The 19,182-nt window shown below is 40.5% G+C and overlaps 1 protein-coding gene across 1 annotated transcript in view; it reads left to right on the top strand.

The window, feature by feature from the left end:
• Window positions 1–346: 346 nt before the first annotated feature.
• The window catches only part of CATSPER4 (cation channel sperm associated 4), a 31,350-nt gene continuing 12,514 nt past the window's right edge, over window positions 347–19,182 (top strand). The window contains exons 1-10 of the mRNA XM_042458484.1: window positions 347–517; window positions 4,298–4,381; window positions 6,511–6,654; window positions 8,474–8,575; window positions 9,262–9,359; window positions 11,720–11,840; window positions 13,133–13,266; window positions 13,379–13,384; window positions 15,121–15,313; window positions 17,169–17,299. Coding sequence (XP_042314418.1) covers window positions 347–517; window positions 4,298–4,381; window positions 6,511–6,654; window positions 8,474–8,575; window positions 9,262–9,359; window positions 11,720–11,840; window positions 13,133–13,266; window positions 13,379–13,384; window positions 15,121–15,313; window positions 17,169–17,299 — 1,184 coding nt within the window. The remainder of the gene's footprint in view (window positions 518–4,297; window positions 4,382–6,510; window positions 6,655–8,473; window positions 8,576–9,261; window positions 9,360–11,719; window positions 11,841–13,132; window positions 13,267–13,378; window positions 13,385–15,120; window positions 15,314–17,168; window positions 17,300–19,182) is intronic.

Genomic DNA, 19,182 nt, shown 5'->3' with positions numbered 1-19,182 from the left:
TGTGTCCTACAAAACTCAGTGCTCATTTTGGAAAGCTGATAGATAACCATAACAAGGTAAAGGGTTAGGGTCTTGACATGTCCAATCAACAACATCTGGTCAAACTTTTCTCCATTGTGTTGAGATGTGTTTCTTTTAAACTGCAATGGCACTGTGGGTCTGTGGGCTTTAAATCAGTGAATCTGACCATTTGTCGATTGTCTTGCCTGATATTATTAAATGGTTGTAAAATGAACAGGGACATGCTGAAGTCTGTATGTTCATGTTGCCACCATATAATTATATGGAGTGAGATTATTTGCATTTCTTTTGCATTCATGCGGGGGGGGGGGGGGTGTTCCCAGAAATGCACCCACTTCTAGAATGGCATTATAAGAGGTATGACTTCTGTGATGTCATGCTCACAGGATTCCGCAAGAGCAGAACATCAGCATCACAATGTAAGAGGAGCAGTGGTGTGGTTAGTGGTGGACTCCACACTGCAGGCAGAATGGAGACCCGTCGCAGGAGCTCTGAGGTGAGATCTTGGGGGATGATTTTTCACAAAGTCAGGAAGTCCATTAGGCATGACCTTCTCCTCCTTCAGATGCAGCAAGATGCCTGCTCCCTCCAGAATTCCTTCTCTTAGTACTTTTATGGCTATGCCCCAAGTGTAATCCTTATAGGATCTCCCACTGTTATCTGGTTTTATTTTTCCTTTCCTAATCTGTCCCCAGATCTAATCAGTTTAGGGCTACAGGGGCTGGAGCAATGTGGATGCAATCATGGATATATATAGAAATATGCAGATAGTGATTAGGCGAATGCAAGAAACAAGCACACAGACAGTAACCACATTATTCCATAAGTCACTGATAAATGTACATATAGGCAGAAGGTTCAAGGATTTATCCTGGCAGCTCCAGGTTAGGCCCTTGAAGATGACTTGGAAACTACACCTATTGCAAAATGAAGCCACAAGATTATTGACTAGAATAATGGACAACATAGAACACCTGTCTTAAGGAGCTGCATTGACTGCCGATTCACTTCCGGTCTACACTCAAGGGGTTTATATTGACATTTAAAGTCCTAAATGGCTTGGGACCTTGATACTTTTGAAGAAGTGTTTTTCCTTTTAGGTACCAATTTGTAGTATCCAGATTGTGGAATGCTCTCCTTTTGGAGAGTTGACTGGTGCTAATACTGATTTCTTTCTGGTGCTATACCAAAACATGGCTCTTTGGTGAAGCCTTTGGAGACTGATGTATTTCAAGTGCATGGTTTTTAATTATTGTAGTTTTTAAAAAGTGGTTACAACTATTGCTTTTAAAATGGTATAATTGTTGTGTTTAACATGTTTTTATATTGTTCAAAGTATTTAGGTTTTAATTTGGAAATGATTCAGAATCTTCATACTGTATGCTGACCTGAGATCCTGTGATAAAGGCAGGATAGAAGTGTTGTAATTCAGTAAATAAATAAAGAATAGACAGATAGATTCATAAGTGGACTCATTCAGCATTTTTCCCATTCCTGGACTGAAGGGGGCTCACAAAAGTTAAAATATATATATATATATAGTTTTTTTAAAAAATCACATCATAGAGAAGCTAGAAATTTAATTATTATAATAGTATAATTAACAGCCTGAGAACAGCCACCAAGGCTTTCTCCTATGTTCCGACCAGATGTAACTGTAAGGATGGCAGGAACACAGAGAAATGCCTTTCCATGAGCCCTCAAAACACAGACAAGCTCTTATGGGAGAATACAAAGTGGCCAAAAATTCACCTCTGGTTTCATAATCCCCTTTTGAGCATGGAGGAACAAAATGTGCAGGGGAGTAAGCCTTCTTTTTAAAATACAGGTATATCTCACCTCACAAAGAAGTTACGTATCTGGTCTTAACTTCTTTAACAAAAACATTGGTAGCCAAGAGAGAGATAAAATGAAAAGAATAGGAATGGGTTCCTACTCCACAAAAAAAATGATGAGCAGTTCACAAGTTTCAGCAGACATTTTATTCAGAACTAACGTTATGTGAAATGAAGCAAAGTGGTCAGATAAAGGCTTGCATAAATAAACCAAAACATTTTGAATCTTCTAGAGACCACTAGAAAACGTCTTCCAAAATGCATCCCAAAATGATCCTCCCCCCGCCCAACAACATCCACTTTAGTTTTGTTTTCCATTTTGTTGGTGTAAGTTCTAGATCTATGCTTTTCCACCATGCCAGGGTAGCTGGTGAGACATGCTACTCTGCTTTCTCATTTTCTGTTTTGCTGTCCACACATTGTACGTAAGCACACACAGCTACAGTACATCATCTAGAATAGAATCCTATTTTTCTCAGGCCAAACTCTATTGCATAATTTGATACAGACATACTGTTGCAACCCGTCACTGAAAGTCTGTGTTTCTCCAGCCTTCCTTCACCATCCCCCCAATAACAGTGCTGCAAAAAATAAAGGGCCTGTACAGACATGCCAAAATAAAGCTGCTTCGATTCACTTTGTAGGTATGCTGTTTAAATGACTAATAATAATAATAATAATAATAATAATAATAATAATAATAATAATAATTTGTATCCCGCCTCTCAGGGACGTAGCCAAGGGGGGGTGTCTTGGGGTCCGGACCTCCCCTTCCATTATAAAAATGAATGGTGCGTGCTGCTGCGCTGCTGCACCCAAGCCCCAATATAAAGGTGGCACTTAGTCTGGACCCCTCTTCCTAAAATCCTGGCTACGTCCCTACGCCTCTCCCTGTATTAGGACTGGAGCATGGCTTTAGTGTGGCTTCTGGCCTCTTAGGACACATGCAGCATTTAAACACTATACCTCCAAAGTGACCTGAGCAGCTTTATTTTGGCCTGTCTGTACAGACTCAAAGATGACCAAAAAAAAAGTCCATTTAAAGGAGCTGGGCTGGGCCTTTGTAAAAAGACGTTGTCAAAAAGAGTTTCTTTGTCAGAGGCTTTGTTAACTGAAGTATGCTTGTAAAATTTTCCAGGAGTGGAAATTCTAAATTTCTTGCCACCTCTCAGTGAGGCAGCATCTGGAAAAGGCACAATATCTGAATATATGGAAGGAGGGCTATGACTTGCCCATGGCACACATCCTATTGAGCATTACAGATTTATAGTATGTCAAAAGGATGATTATATTCTGACATTCCTCTTACCCCAGAGGCTTAGTTTTAAAATCTTCTCTCTATCTCTGGGTCTCTCAGTATGTCACAGGCAACTGTTACCACAAGGACAAATTCTGGCTTCCTTTTGGATAACAGACAATTGGCAACTGTTAGTACTTGTGTAACATGGTTATATTTACAGACATAGGACTTTATCAAATGGGAAAAGTTGGGGGGAAATCAGGGGTTTAAACAGTGATTATCCCATGAAAATTGTGCAATCATGATTAAGATTTTCACACACATTACAATTAAAGAGCCAGTATCCTGGGAATAACCAGGGAATAACCAGGCAATAAACAGAAACAAATCATTCACAGGATTTCCCCATGAATGATTTATTGCTGTTTATTGCCTATTAATTGCTGGGATAATGACTCTAATCGCAACATAGTGTGAAAATCTTAATCACGGTTGCACAATTTTCATGGGATAAACACTGTTTAAATTCCTGATTTTCCCCGTGTGATAAAGTTAATATAAATAAAGTACAGATAGAAGGAGATAGACTTGGATGTCAGGAAAGCTGCTTTTAGACTACAGCCTCAAAACAGCCCAGCCAGTATAGTTAGTGTCCATGCTATATCCTCCAACATTTTACAGATGAAAATTGGGATGCATATGACTAAGCAACATCAGAATGTGGCCAAGATGGCAAAAGTTATGAATGAGGGAGAACACATAAGTTAGGAGAGGCTGCAGCAGTTTGCTTTAGCATAAGTATACTGAAAAGAAAAGGCACTGCTTCCGTCTTTCCTCTCTGTTCACTGGGTTAATTTGAGAGCAAACAATTTTTTGCATTTTGAACTCAGTTTGAATGAACTGGGGTAAACTGAGGATGAAGGGGAAGGTAGCACATGAAGAGAAAAACTGAGATGTGAAGAGCAAAACTTTTTAAAGCAGCTAAAGAAGTGGGATGACACAGGATGAACTGGGACTGTCCCTGCAAAATTGGGACAGTTGGAGGGTATGTGATGCTGATTGGAGGATTTAGGGAGTTGTAGTCCAATAAAGTAACCTTCCAGTGCTTTGCAGATGGCATAGCAGATGCTGAAATATATGTTCAGAAAGTTTACATGCTAGTGCTTAAAAAAGATTTCTGTACATTTTCATATATGGCTAGTGGGCACGTGAACAGGCTTCTAGAGGAGCATCTGGTGACCAAGATCTGGTTGAGGTCAACTACAAGGACATCACCTGCATCCAGGTATAATCCTTCCATCTTACTTCTGTCTTGTTTTGTGAGACTTAAGCCTCCTGTGTCAGAGAGTACTGGTGCCACAACAAACTACAGTTCCCAGAATGTCATATCGTTGAGCTATGGCAGTTAAAGTGGTGTCAAACTGGATTGTTTCTGCAGTGCAGATGCAGACTATGGTGTTTATCCAAATCTGGCCTCATTGACCCCCTGCGACCCACCCCATCATTCCCTGCCTGCTCTTTCACCCCGATCCTGGCCTCATTGACCCCCCTGCGACCTATCCCATCATCCCCTGACTGCTCCTTTACTCCAATCCTGGCCCCAGTGACCCCCTGCAACCTATCCCATCATCCCTTGCCTGCTCCTTCACCCTGATCCTGGCGACATATCTCATCATCCCCTGACTGCTCCTTCATCCCTATCCTGGCCCCAGTAACCCCCTGCGACCTACCCCATCATCCCCTGACTGCTCCTTCACCCCGTTGAAGGATGACAGCTAAGGAGGGGGCAGGGAAGGAGGACAGCATCCAGAGCCCCATTGAGCATGCGCAAGGATGCCGATTCAAATCATTGAACCCTCAAAGTATGTTCTGGTGTGATAATACAATGTGCACTCACCACGCTTTGCTTGAATCTGCATCACGTGACTTGCCTGGAATCTAACTGATTCCGCTTCTCCCTTGATTCGAAAGGGCAATGGAAAGGCAACCAGGTGTGATAAAACATCACGTTTTAATGTGAATTCACATTGCAAGACAGGAGTGACTCCGGATCTGGTGTGAAAAAACATCATGTTCTGTGTTGCTAGAACAGGAGTGACTGCGGATCTGAGCTGCAAACCCCCCATGTGTGATAAGGCCCTTTGACTCATTTTCCTCCCCAACTGCAGTTCTGTCTTCTGACTTGGATCCACAGTTTTGTTTAGCATGCTTAGTAGCTAAGATCAGAGCCTGAAAACATTGTTCCTCCTTCTAAGAATTCCTCAATCTGTTGTCTAAAAAACAGCTTCTTGAAGATGGTTATAGGTGTTCAGTTATTAGGTGATGAAGGGGTCGGAATAAATTTTCGATGAGGAAAGATTTCAATATTTGGGCTACCTTATCTTATTATCTTATTATCTCATCTCATTAAACATCTTGAGTTTCTTTCAGTGCAGAATGTCTTACAACATAAGTTAAAATAATACAGCTAAAAACCCAGTGAGGTATAACTGCAAAGAATAATTTTAAAAACAGTTTCAATAAGCTATCATATTAAAACCATGCACTCAATTAAAGCAATTTAAAAATATTTTAAAATCCTATCAAGATGGGAGGTGCATTAAAAGACCCTTCCTTCCAGTTAGCAGCCAAACCCCTACTTGAATAAAAGGTCTTGTTCAAAAAACCTGTTCAAACTCTGGACCTAGCACAATCTAGTCTTCGGTTTCTTGTCCCAAGGAAGTACAGTCAGCCCTCTGCATTCATAGATTCTTTATCCATGGATTCAACCATCCACAGCTTGAAAATCTTCAAACAATATACATTGCAAAAAGCAAACCTTGATTTTGTCATTTTATATATGGGGCGCCATTTTACTACGCCATTGTATTTAAGGGGACAACCATCCATGGATTTTGGTATCCATGGGAGGTTCTGAAACCAAACCCCAGTGGATATCAAGGACCCACTATTACACATACAATATATAACTTGAGAAGAAACTACCTGCATGTTGCTTACCATATACATGTGATAAATGATGAAGAAATGAAGCACTTAGAATACAATGAAAAAACACCTGCCCATTTTGCAGAGTGGGAACACTGAGGCCATGACTAATCCTCAAATCAGTAAATCAGTTGCAGAAAGCTCAAATGCAGGGCAAGACTATTGCAAGACCATACTTCAAATCAAGCATTATGAAATTAATTTATGCTTTAAGGAATTAAGCATCTAAAACTTTTTATCAATTTGACAAACACAGAACACTAAGACCAAGTGGAGGTTTACCTAAGCAAGCCAGTTAAGCCATGGCAATACTGAGTAGCCATAACCAGCCCACATCACTAAGCACAGACTAGATTACAAAGTTGTAGGAAGACTCAGATGCAGTGTTTCTTCAGTCTAATATGATTCTGCTCTCTCCCCAAACAGGATGACTGGGATGTGGAAGAGTTTGTCTCAAAAACATGCACGGGGATGTTCCTCTATCACCCGGCCTTCAAGATATTGTTGGGTACCTTCATCCTTGTGAATGCCATTACTGTTGCTATGCGAACAGAACGTGAATTAGAAGAGGTTTGTTTACCAGGCTAGCCAGGGACAGGATCACAGGACCTTTTGGTGGGACAAAGCACACTCTTTCATTCTAATGATGCCACTGGCAGGACACATGTGTAAACAGCTGCTCGGTGTCACTATGAAGTACCAAAAGTAATGAGGGGACATTGGGCTGGTTCAGAGGCCAGAATATTCTGGGCTGCTGCTGAAATATTCTAGCCCATGCAGGCCTGGCCTGTGTTACTCCAGCCCTTCTTCACTATCTTTTCAGTAACAGAGTTGCCAAAATAAATAAATAAATAAATAAATAAATAAAGCAAGCCAAAAACTTTTAGCTAAGCAGAAAACAAGAAAAGAGGGTCTGTGCTCCCATGAAATGTTTTTGTAAAAAGGAACTTCTTTTTTAGAGGCTTTGTTAACTGAGGTTTGCCTGTACTAATTTTATCTAAGATTTGTTGTAGATTGATGATTCCAAACCTTTTAAATCCCAGAATCCCCAGTCAGCATGGCCATTAGTATGGGATTCTAAGACTGCAGTGATCACCTTTTGGAGAGCTACAGGTTGAAAACCTCTAGAACAGGCCAATTTGTTTAGCTAACACCGCAAGATGAGGCTGATTGCATACTGTAAACTGCTATTATTACCTGTGGTTACCTGTGGCCATGTGTTAAGCAGGAGACTGAGAAATCGGAGACCTATGGAATAATGGGATGGTAGTCATGCTTTGCTGGAGTAATGCTCCTGCAGGCATATGAGCAGTTTAGAGTATTATATGGCAGAAAGAGTAATAGGAAAGAGAAGTGAGAGTTTTTGGTGGTTTTACTGTGTTCCATTGTGCTGTAGAACAGTTATGTACACTTAGCAGTTATGTACAGTGTTTTCGATTATAGCTCCCAGAATCTTCCATGCAAGCTTAGGAATTTGGGAACTTACAGTCCTCAGAAGGAGTAGTGTCACTAGGATTGGTGACACCCCAATGCAGTAACTTATCTGTTACCCCCCCCCCCCCCCCCCCCCCCTCCCTGCCAGGCCCATCAGCAGTAGATTCGCCAACTGAGGAAAAGAGTCTGACCTCCTTCCCACCAACAAGAAGGTGGACTAGGGCACCTAAAGAGGTCATCTGTGCCATTACAGTCTACCCACTTTGTTCACAACTCCTGGAGCGGTCCAATCACCTTTGGGCAATGGAAAGGCCTCCAGGATGCCATGGCATGCTAACAGTATCCCAGTTTACCTCTTTATCACCTCTGGGCAGGTGGACTGGGTCCCTCCTAGGCTCTTCCGTCTTTGGGAGTCCCAGTCTACCCAGGGAGAGGTGCAGCCGTATCCTTCACACTGGAAGGCATTTCCTTCTCACTAGTGCACCAGATGACAACACCTCTGAGGTGTCACCCAGTATGGTTCTCACCCCCTGCACCCCCCCCCAGTGACACTCCTACTCAGAAGTAACATTTCCAAGATTTGCATGCAGGTAACAGCAGAAAGAGGCAGGGGATGGTTTGGAAATAGAACATATGCTTTGTATGTCAAAGGGGCCAGGGTCAGTGCTGGTGGAGCGTTTCCACCCACTTTCTGTGCAATTCAGAGTATAGCTAACTTTTTTCCTGCTGCCATACTGATCAGCCATTAACAATATTACCAGAATTGGTTGAACGGTAGTCCTGGTCCTGAGATGGGGAAATGTTAATGTCCCTCTACCCACATTTCAGGAACTGATTGAAGAGGAATGTGGGTGGGCACACATGAACATGTGAAATCTGAGTATATGTATGTGTCTGTCTTTACTGCCCTGGTTTCAAGCGCTTGGTTTGTTTGTTTGTTTTCTGTTTTCTGTAGAAATACTTTGGGTTCTTCTCTGCCATTGATACTATTGTCCTGGCTTTACTCCTCTGTGAGGTCATTCTCAACTGGTACTATGGATTCTTGTTGTATTGGAAGGTGAGAAGAGGACACCTGCCCTGAAGCATATGCCAACTGTTGCTATAGATGTCTTGTCGATATCCTAAGAAAAACATGCATATTCCTTGTAGGGAGATCTTGTAGCACCTTTGAGACTCTGAAAGAAAGAAGTTGGAAGCATGAACTTTCGTAGACTTCATTCTATTTCCTCAGATGCTCTGAGGAAGTAGACTTAAAAGACTATTTACAAACTCTTTATTGTATTTATTGAAATAGAATTTCACCACATGGCTCTCCTTCAGAGCCTTTGAAGTTCTGGAAAATCCATTTTAGGTTTATTTATTAATTGTCTTAATAATTTATCTTTACATACAGAAAGAAAATTGGAAGATGATGCTTAACTGCAGTAACTTGATCTGATACCTTTTATTTGTAATGTTATGCTTCATTGTTGTTGTTTTAGAATTAATTTTTTAATGACAAAAAACCCCAATATGGCTAAAGTGGTGCCAAGTGGAGATCAGTCAGAGCTTGCAGGGACCGGGGGGATACCTTTTGGATTATAATTCCCATTGTCCCCTGGTCAGTATGTTTCATGCAGGCTGGGAATTGTGGGAGTTGCAATAGAAAGGGTTTTTTTTCCTGAGCTCTGTGGAAAGCTTTGGGGCTTTATATATCACTGCACACACCAAACAATATTTCTCTCTCTTATTCCTTTTACACAGGATGGCTGGAACATCATCAACTTTTTTATTGTGGTATCTCTCTTCATTGGTTTTCTCATTCCCAACCTGAGTTTCAAAACATTTTTCCATATGGTCAGGTAGGGCTGGAGAGTTGGCAGCTTATTTGTGTTCTCAAAATATATAGAATTCTAGAATCATAGAATCCTAGAGTTGGAAGAGACCACAAGGGCCATCCAGTCCAACCCACTGCCATGCAGGAACTCTCAATCAAAGCATCCCAAACAAATGGCCATGCAACCTCTGTTTAAAGATCTCCAAGGAAGGAGACTCCACCACTCTCTGAGGGAGCATCTTCCACTATGGAACAGTTCTTACTGTCAAGAAGTTCTTCCTAATGTTGAGCTGGAATCTCTTTTCCTGGAGCTTTCATCCATTGCTCTGGGTCCTTGTCTGTGGATCAGCAGAAAACAAGTTTGCTCTATCCTCAATGTGATACCCCTTCAAAAACTTCAACATGGTTATGATATCACCCCTTAACTGTCTCTTCTTCAGTCTAAATATACCCAGGTCCATAAGTATTTCCTCATAGGGCATGGTTTTCAGACCCTTCACCATTTTGGTAGCCCTCCTCTGGACTTGCTCCAGTTTCTCAACATCCTTTTTGAATTGTGGTGCCCAGAACTGGACACAATATTCCAGGTGGGGCCTGACCAAAGCAGAATAGAGTGGCATGATTACTTCCCTTGATCTAGACACTATACTTCTATTCATACAGCCTAAAATTGCATTGGCCTTTTGAGCAGTTGCATCACACTGTTGACTCATGTTCAACCTGTGGTCTACTAGGAGATCTAGATCCCTTTCACATGTAGTCTCATTCAACCAGGTGTCCCCCATCCTATATCTAAGCATTTCATTTTTTCTGCCCTAAGTGCAGTACCTTACATTTCTCTGTGTTGAAATTCATTTTGTTAGCTTTGTCCCAGCTTTCCAATCTATTCAGATCTTAAGTTCTTGAAGAGGTACTTGCCAGGTCATCTGAGATCTAGAATGGTTTACAGCTAATAGTGTGATGAATATTGGCCCAGATGAGGGTTGGTTAACTTTCGGTGTGGGCTGCATTGGCTGTCTCTCCAAAATCCTTACAAGGTGGGCTTCATCCTTCCCTTGCCAACGTTTCTGCCAGCTCCACATCTTAAAGATCTGCTATCATAATAAGTGGCACAACACAAAAGTGATATCTATTCCTCCGACCAGAGGTGAGCAAGCTCCTATTTCCTCCATCGCAGATTAGGAACAAAGCTTGCAAATTCTCCGAAGATGCCAGCCACAGATGCTGGCAAAACGTCAGGAATAAACTCTTCTAGAACATGGTCACATAGCCCAAAAAACCCACAAAAAACTATGAATGCCGACTATGAAGGCCTTGGACTTCATAAAGCTTGCAAATGTTAACTTTTAAGACTGCAACTCCTAGAATTGTCATATCAGCATGTTCAGTGGCCATGATGGCTGGAAGACTTTGGGAGCTGCCATCTAACAAAGCAATTTTCCAAGCTGTGGTTGCAGCCCGTGTAGAGGAAGAGTACTGTGGATGGGAAAAGAAAGGTTAAAAGGAAAGAAGGTGAGGAAAACAGAAGAAGGAGTTAAGGATGGTATATTAAAAGGATAGAGATGGGAGATGCAGGATCAGGAGAGGCTGGGATGAGCAGGTTGAATAGATTAAATGTTAGTGGGCAGAGGGGTTTATTGTGGTTGTACATTCAGATATTCATTTAAAGTAGATATAATATTAATGTAGATGCAATATGTAGAAAATAGTTACATATATATATATATATATATAGAGAGAGAGAGAGAGAGAGAGAGGAGGAGGAGGAGGAGGAGGAGGAGGAGGAACGTCTATCACTTGATCATTTTAATTCCAATTTGATTTGTAAGGTTAACTTATGTGTCTAATTTTACTAGTGTTGTTATATTATGGCCCCATTCCCACTTACAGATAAATTGACAGCGGGGCATGGTTCCCACTACACTTGCCCCAACCACATTTTTTCTCACTACATTCGCACTGATAGCATTTTTCCTCTTCAAAATAATCCACTTGTGGTTCCCATTCACAAATGAATCGATTCAAAATGATTTGGTTCCAGCTGGCAAAGGGGAAATTTGAATCGATTCCGATCTGCATGTAGTTCACACTTGCACAGATTCAGTTTATCGAAAAAGAAGTGGAGAAAACCCAGTGTGAAAAAAGACATGGGTTAAATGGGGCTAGCTGACGATCCCACTCTCCGAATCCTTTCAGCAGTTCAGGTTAATTGGGAACCAGGGTTGTCTTTCTTTCTTTCTTGTGTTGTTGTATGGTTGTTCTATATTGTGTATATTTTTAATAGAGGTGTTTAATAAAAAAAATTCCAAAAAAACAAACTGTGGTTCCAGCCCTTTTAGCTGGCAGCCTTACACACTGGCATATTACTGTTTCCATTCCTTCCAGAGTCATGAGACTGGTGCAGGTGTGTACCTTGGTGAGTGGCCTGGCAAGGATGATCCAGGTGATCCTACAGTCTGCTCCTGACATGGCGAACATCATGATCCTGCTTTTTGCCATCATGCTGGTGAGATGCCTTCATCAGGTCTCCCTGCCTCTCCCCAAAGTCCAATTCCAAGGCTCACAAACCGCAGTCCTGGCTGTCTCCATTTCGGTTTGCTCCTCTTAGACCAGTTACTTGATTCTTCCCCCCCCCCTACATTTTTCATCTTCAACTTGGCTAACTGGGTATCAGCAAGGATCTGGCTCTAAAATCCACATGTCTGAAGATATTGCTGCATTGCAGATTACTTAGGCTTGTCTGTATCAAATCAGAGGGCTGGCAGAAGTCCGAGAACCCAAAACTGAGTTCACACATGCCCATTCATCACTTGGTCACTTGCATGTGTGAAAGGACCACCATAGATTTTTAAAAGATTTACTTTCACACTAGTTTATTTTTTAAAAAAGAAATTTACAGTCGTCCCCTCTGTTCTCGTGGACTTGAGATCCATGGTCTTGAATATTCACAGAGGGGCAACCTCCATTATTTTTGTGGGGGTTCTTTCTGCAGCGCCATTACGACGCCACAGATAGAGTCCAGAAAGAAGCAAATCATGAACCTTCCCCAAAATTTTCAAAGGACTGCATAAGGTGATACCAGTCTTTTATATCTTTGCCATGGTCATTTGGTGCTGATAGGTGAAGGAAATAAATCTACTTACCAAAAGTCAGTTTCCCCAGATTCAAAACTCTCTCTGAGAAAATTCCTTTTGTTATATATGTAGTACTGAGGACTTCTGTATTAATTTATGTAGTGTTCTATGGCCCAATCTAGACAGGCCTATAGTGCGCCCTCGTCACGTGCTAGGAGTTGGTGGAGGGTGCACCTCCCATACGTGCCTCACCCCTAGCACGTGACGAGGGTGTCAAAATGGCAGTGCCCTGTACACATGGGCACTGCCATTTTGACATGACAGACGCTTAGCATCTGCATGTCACGCCCCCCTTGTGATGTCGCGAGTGTGCCATTGGAGCACTGTGGCATCACAATGGTGCTGCAGAAAGAACCCGCTTTTTGCGGGTTCTTTTTGCTGCATGAGGAAGCTGCGCGGTTTGTCCACTGCGGCTTCCTCACGTGGCAAAACAAGGCATCGGCAGACCACCCTTTTTGGGCGGTCTGTACCCCGCCCATAACACCTTTGTCCTTGTGTATACTTCTGCTAAGGACTGGAATTTGTGAATATAATTCACTTTAGCAATTTCTTTCTAATATTCCTTTGTAATTTCCTTGTTCAGGAGTGACAGTGAATACCAAAGAAGGATTAGGGCTCTTTGGTTAACCTTTTTGAATTCATCCTTGTTTTGTTCATTTTGTAGGTCTTCTCTGTATTTGGTGTGACCCTCTTTGGAACTCTTGTCCCAAAACATTTTGGGAACTTGGGGACTGCTTTATACACTCTCTTCATCTGCATAACCCAAGATGGGTGGATCAACATATACGATGACTTTGAGTGAGTAAATCTCTTTTCACATTGAACTACAATAATTCAAAGTGAACAGCACTGAATTCTGAGAAAAAAACAGGATACAAATAATAAAAATGCTTAACAAGACTCATGTTAGGTCAGAGTGAGCAGATTTCAGGATTGAAGCATCTATTTTGGTTTTTGGTTTGGCAAGATAGTTATGCAGGGAATGAAATTGTGATAATTGTGAATTTGTGATTATGTATTTTCCCTGGATAATGATTAACCATCCATTATGAAGCCTTGCCCTCCCTCCAGTCCATCTGCCTTGGTCCAGGCCTCGGAGGTTGAGAGGAACTGCTGGACCTCTTACCCTTTCTCGTCACCACTCCCTTCTCCTTCTGTATCATGTCTTTTTTAGATTGTAAGCCTGAGGGCAGGGAACCGTCTAACTAAAAAGATTGCATGTACAGCGCTGTGTAAATTTACAGCGCTTCATAAATAAAGGTTAATAATAATAATAATAATAATAAAATCTGACATACATATAGTATATCCAGGGACTAGGGTGTCTCTGAACATGTGGTATGTTTAGAACATTTTTAGTACCAGAACTAAGCTTGTAGTACTTCCCCCTAAAAATCTATCCTTATTCCTCACTTCTTTCTTTCAGCAGAGTTGTATGAGAAATACAATAAAGCCTCTTCCATTCAGAGCTAGAAGTTAGAAACAAACAGTCTGATTCATTACAAGTTACCCAAAGATTTATCTGTCGATCTGTGATGGACAAAGTAGGAACTATGGGTTGCATATGTCCCCAGGAAACCCCTGGGGGGGTATTTAAAATTATTATTATTATTACTATTATTATTATTATTATTATTATTATTATTATTATTAGAGTACTTATACCCCACCCTTCAGCCCTAAAGGCTATCGGAGCGGCTTACAATTATTATTTTTAGTTAGACGGTTTTTTGAGTTCTCTCCCCAAAACACATTGTCCTCCATGCTGCTAGGGGACATGAGGTGCATTTCTACTGTATTCTGTAGTTCTCCTGGGCCACTTTAGACCCAGAGAAGGCCTATGTTGAAACAGGAAGCAAACAGGAATTAATTTCTATTTAATTGATTTAAATTAATTAAATTAATGATTTGAAGCCATCCTGGGGTGGTGACCAAGAATACCTTTGGTGACTACAAGTTATGTTGTTATAAGAAAGCTGTCTTATATTGAGTCATCTAGCCTTATACAGTCGGCCTCCCTCTTTTGGGGTCAATTTTTGACTAAAGTTTTTAGACTTATACATTAGTATGTACAAAATTAATTTTCTTTTTCAATAATGAAAATAAGACTACATTGCTTTACAGATATAGCATGGTCCCTTTGTGGTATAGGTGTTACTTTTTGTTTACTTTTATAGTTATGGCAGTATGGTCCCACTAAATGTTGGAAAAGGAATATCACATGGTTCAAGTTTAGGCTTATGCTGTTCCTGGATCTTTCATAGTTGAGAAGATGATGATGATGAGAGGGATACTGTGTTTTGTATTACAGACCTGCAGATTGTAGCTCCCAAATTTTTGTAGTACAGTACACCCTTACTTTATGTGGGGATCAGTTCCGGAACACCCCTCCCCCATAAAGCAAATAGCATGTTTGCTCGAGCCCCATTGAAAATAATGGGGCTCGTGCATGTGGTGTGGTGCGGTGTGTATGCCAGCACCATTTTATTTCCATTCCACAACTTTCAGCGTAAGCTTAAAGTGTGTAAAAGGTGCCTGCATATGCACTGTAACTATTCTTGTTATTTCAAAATGGGAAGGTGGGTAGTTGCTTTGAAAATCACAAATAATGTCTTTAAAGTAATTTGACAAGCTCTCTTCATTCCCCTGCAGAAAGGAAGGCCTTGCCCTGGAGATAGGTGGGGCCCTCTACTTCTTTATCTTCATCACATTTGGGGCCTTTATCTTTGCAAATCTGCTAGTGGCAGTGGTGACAACCAACCTGGAACAATCCATGGCTGCATACAACGAGGAGAGGCAAATGCGAGCCCAGACCCCTTTTGCATCGGCTTATACAGGACTGGACGTGAGTTAAAAAGTCAAGGGTTGGAGAGGGAAGCCAGGTGGGAGAATAGGCAAAGAGCTGTTGATAACTTGCCACTTTGAAACTAGAATTTCTGGGCCCTTTTTCAATAACAAAGGCACAACTACATTACATCACAATCATACTGAATGAAGAATAGTTCCACCCCTTTTGCAGTGTAACTGTAACTTTTCAAGCTACTTTTATATTTATGAAGTTTATTGACAGGGGTTTTTGTGAGTTTTTTGGGCTATGTGGCCATGTTCTAGAGGATTTTCTTCTAGAAATCTTGTAGAACATGGCCACATAGCCTGAAAAACCCACAAAAAACTATGGATGCCGGCCATGAAAGCCTTTGACTTCACATTTATTGAAAGGTTTTCCCATCAATGACAAGATGCACAATCTCATTGCTGCCTTGCAGCTCAGGTTAGAGTGCACTGATGGGAAAACCTGCCAACAAGCCCTCAAATGCACCACTGTCCCATTAGTCCCCAGGTGTGATACATTCTTGTTGTGACAGTTCCAATATTGGGCAGTTGTGTGATGTCAGTGTCTCCTCTTCTCACCCTCACTATTCCCATGCAAACTTTCCCCCCTTTCAAAACTTTATTTGAACTTTAGAAAATCATATTAGCATACTTCCATAATTGCATTAAAAATAAAAATAAAAACTCCAAAATTAGAAGGCCCTGAAAGGCACACTGGGTAGGGCACAGGGGAGGGAGGTAAAGCGACAGAGGATAGGAAGAGGTATAAAAAGAGCTTGAAGCCCCATTTGCGCACTGCAAGATATGGGTGAGCACCAGTATGTATCTGGTTCCCCTTACTACCGTGAGAACGGAGCTCATGTGATAAACTTCTTAGTCCCAACCATTTTGACAGTGGTGATGTGGGTTAGCCGCTTTCAGTGATTGCCTTGGTCTCTGAAACCCGTTCCTAGAAAGGTAAGAATGGTCCCACATCCTTGCTGCCTTCCATTGTGAAGGCAAAAACTTTTTCGCTTCCAAAGTTTTTCACAAACATAATGTTTTTTAAGGAGAGGGGTTTTAATAGGATGCTGTACTGGTTTTTAATTGTACTGTTTTCAGTTTGTTTGTTTGCAAGATTGTATTTTTAAATTATTAATAATTGTATGTTTTTTAAATTGTTTTTTAGTGTTTTGTTGTGGGTGGTATAGCTTCAAGTTGTTTCCACTGATGGCAGTCCTAAAGCGAACATTAGGGAGTTGTTTGGCAAGATTGTTCAGAGTGGTTTGCCAATGCTTCTTCTGACACTGAAAGAGTGCGACTGGTCAGGCCACCTAGTAGATTTCCTCTTTTCCCCCCATTATTTTTTTACACATTGATTTTAAATACATAAAAAACTAAAGAAAAAAAAATGAAAAACTAACTTACACAACAAAATAACCCAACACCCCCCCAATCAAAATACAAAATATACACACTAATCACTACATATATGACTTTCCGCCAATAGAAACCTTAAACTATATTGTACTTCCTAAATACAATTTCCAAGTTGTATTCTAGTGTAAACACATACTCTTATCTTATAAAACCTAAAACTTAGACATTTCCACTTCATGTTCAAAAGAAAAAAAATGAGCATTCCAGTCTTTCTTAAGTTAACCAAAAACATTCCTTGGTTAACATATGTCCAGTTTATCCATTTCAGCAAGCTCATATATCTTCACCAGCCAATCTCCTTGTTTTGGAATAATAGCTCCATCCATCTCGGTAAATAGAATTCGTGCTGCTGTAAGGCTGAGTTTCCTTAAAGGAGACTATAGGCTGAGTATGTGGCTTGATGGATTTTAGAATATGGATCACCTCTTATTTTTCTTGTGCTTAAACAGGATGACACTGATGACGATTACATGGGCCAGACTGAACATGTGCATATGAAAGAGGTCATGCTGGAACACACCATGGTCCATCGCCAGGAGTTATTGAGCTGTGGTAACTTAGGCAGCCTAACGAACCACTTGTGAAGAGCTATGGTGTTCCTGGAAGCGATCCATGAGAACTAAAGGAATACCAAGGGTGATGTCGGGATGAGCTTGACCAGTAATTTCTCCATAGAGTTTCTTTTCCATAGAGAAAGACACATGTCAATATAACTTCCACTCTTGTGCAGGAGTGGAAACTTTGGCCCTAGGGACAATACTGGCTTTATCTTAAACAGCTGGCAGTCTCATTTCAAAAGCTTTCCGTAAATGATCAGATCAAGATCCCAGCCTATGGGAGGGGCGGCAGGGGTGGAGGTGGGAAAGAGGTGTCAGAAGAGGGAAAAAGGTTGTGGGGTGGAAAGGAAAAGATCTTTTTAAAATTAATTAATTAATTAATTAATTATTTTTTTTAGATTTTAAAAAAAGAACACATATATACAAATCATAAACATTTCCACACACAAAACAGAATTACTTAGCATATCCAATTGTTTAGCATCTTTCATTCCGAGAAGTTCATCCATCAACACTTTTGTACTTTCCTATCTTACCTCTGAAAGATAGCTACCCTCTCCTATATCTTACTTAGAAAATCCAACAAATCAGACATTCCACGCCCTTTTAAGTTACCCTCTATTCACACCTACTCAGACCTTCTTCACTACTTAACCTTCTTCCATCTCTATCTCTCCCTACCAATCCTCCTCTGAATATTCTGTTCCTAACTCTAAACAAACAGTTAACTTCTCCCCACATCCTTGTCAATCTTCCATTGTTATTTCAAAATGGGAAGGGAAGTGATTTGTAAGTAACGCTATTACTCTCTTACTTAAACTTATCTTCTCTAAAATTAATTATCTTTCAAAAAGTTGGTCCGAGAGGACAATTATTTCCCCCAAATCAAAGTCATTCTAAAAATACATATATTCAGCAAAGAGATAGAGAATATGTACTTTCACAATAGGTTTCAGTCAGAGAAAATAATTAGATCTATTTTCTATATCCATTTTCAGATCTCTCTAAACTTTATACAACAAAAGCTAGCCTCTAAATAAATAGATGGCTCAGGTATTGATATCATATTACTATGTCACCCCCATTTTTTGATATAACCTAAGACTTTACAACTAGTCTTTAGATAGAATCTCCCAGATCTCTTTTATCACACGGAAATTTGTCCATTGCTCATTTCCGTCTAGACAGATAGACATAATCCCAAGGTTAGGTACTCTTTCGATCTCCATCTTGCATATAGAATCCTGGCAACAAAAACCATATACATTAAAATTTTGCCGTATTTTTATCCAAATTATCTTCAAGCATCCTGATAGCATAGCTCCAGGGCCAGTTTCATGTCAATATCCAAATCTCATTATTCATTAGTATGGTTGCCAAAAAATTTGCCTTCCCACGGTCCACCGAGTGGAAATAAGATCCGATAGCTTTATCACATTTCCAACAATTATTATTGTATTTTTATATATTTAGTACTATTTGCAGTATAAGTGCATCTAAAATACATCTTAAACCGTTTTCTCTGAGATTTTGGGCTGCACATAATTTTATATTTTTTTTCCATGCTTTTTCCCATTGATCTAAATTGATGGCATGTCCACAATCTTGGCCCATTTTATCATTGTTTCCATAATTATTCTTGGTCTGGTCCAATTTAGGCGTACTTATGAATTCCCATATACCTTGATTTCCTTTAATCAGCAGAAGTTTTCTATCCGAACTATTATCCTTCTTCTCCCCATTTTTAAATCATGTTGAGTTTTAGCGTAAACTGTGATATTCAAACCAATCAGATTGAAACCCGGTGTATCAAATTCTTTTTGTTTTAATTTCAGCTCTTTACCCTAAGTTTTAACAAATCTTCGAAGTAATCCAATTTCCTTCTCTTTCCTTTTGTGTTCTATAA

Source organism: Sceloporus undulatus, chromosome 3 (genome assembly GCF_019175285.1).
Source record: "Sceloporus undulatus isolate JIND9_A2432 ecotype Alabama chromosome 3, SceUnd_v1.1, whole genome shotgun sequence".
NCBI classification, from domain to species: domain Eukaryota; kingdom Metazoa; phylum Chordata; class Lepidosauria; order Squamata; family Phrynosomatidae; genus Sceloporus; species Sceloporus undulatus.
Note: the sequence above shows the minus strand (reverse complement) of the source record. Positions and strands in the feature narration are given on the sequence as shown.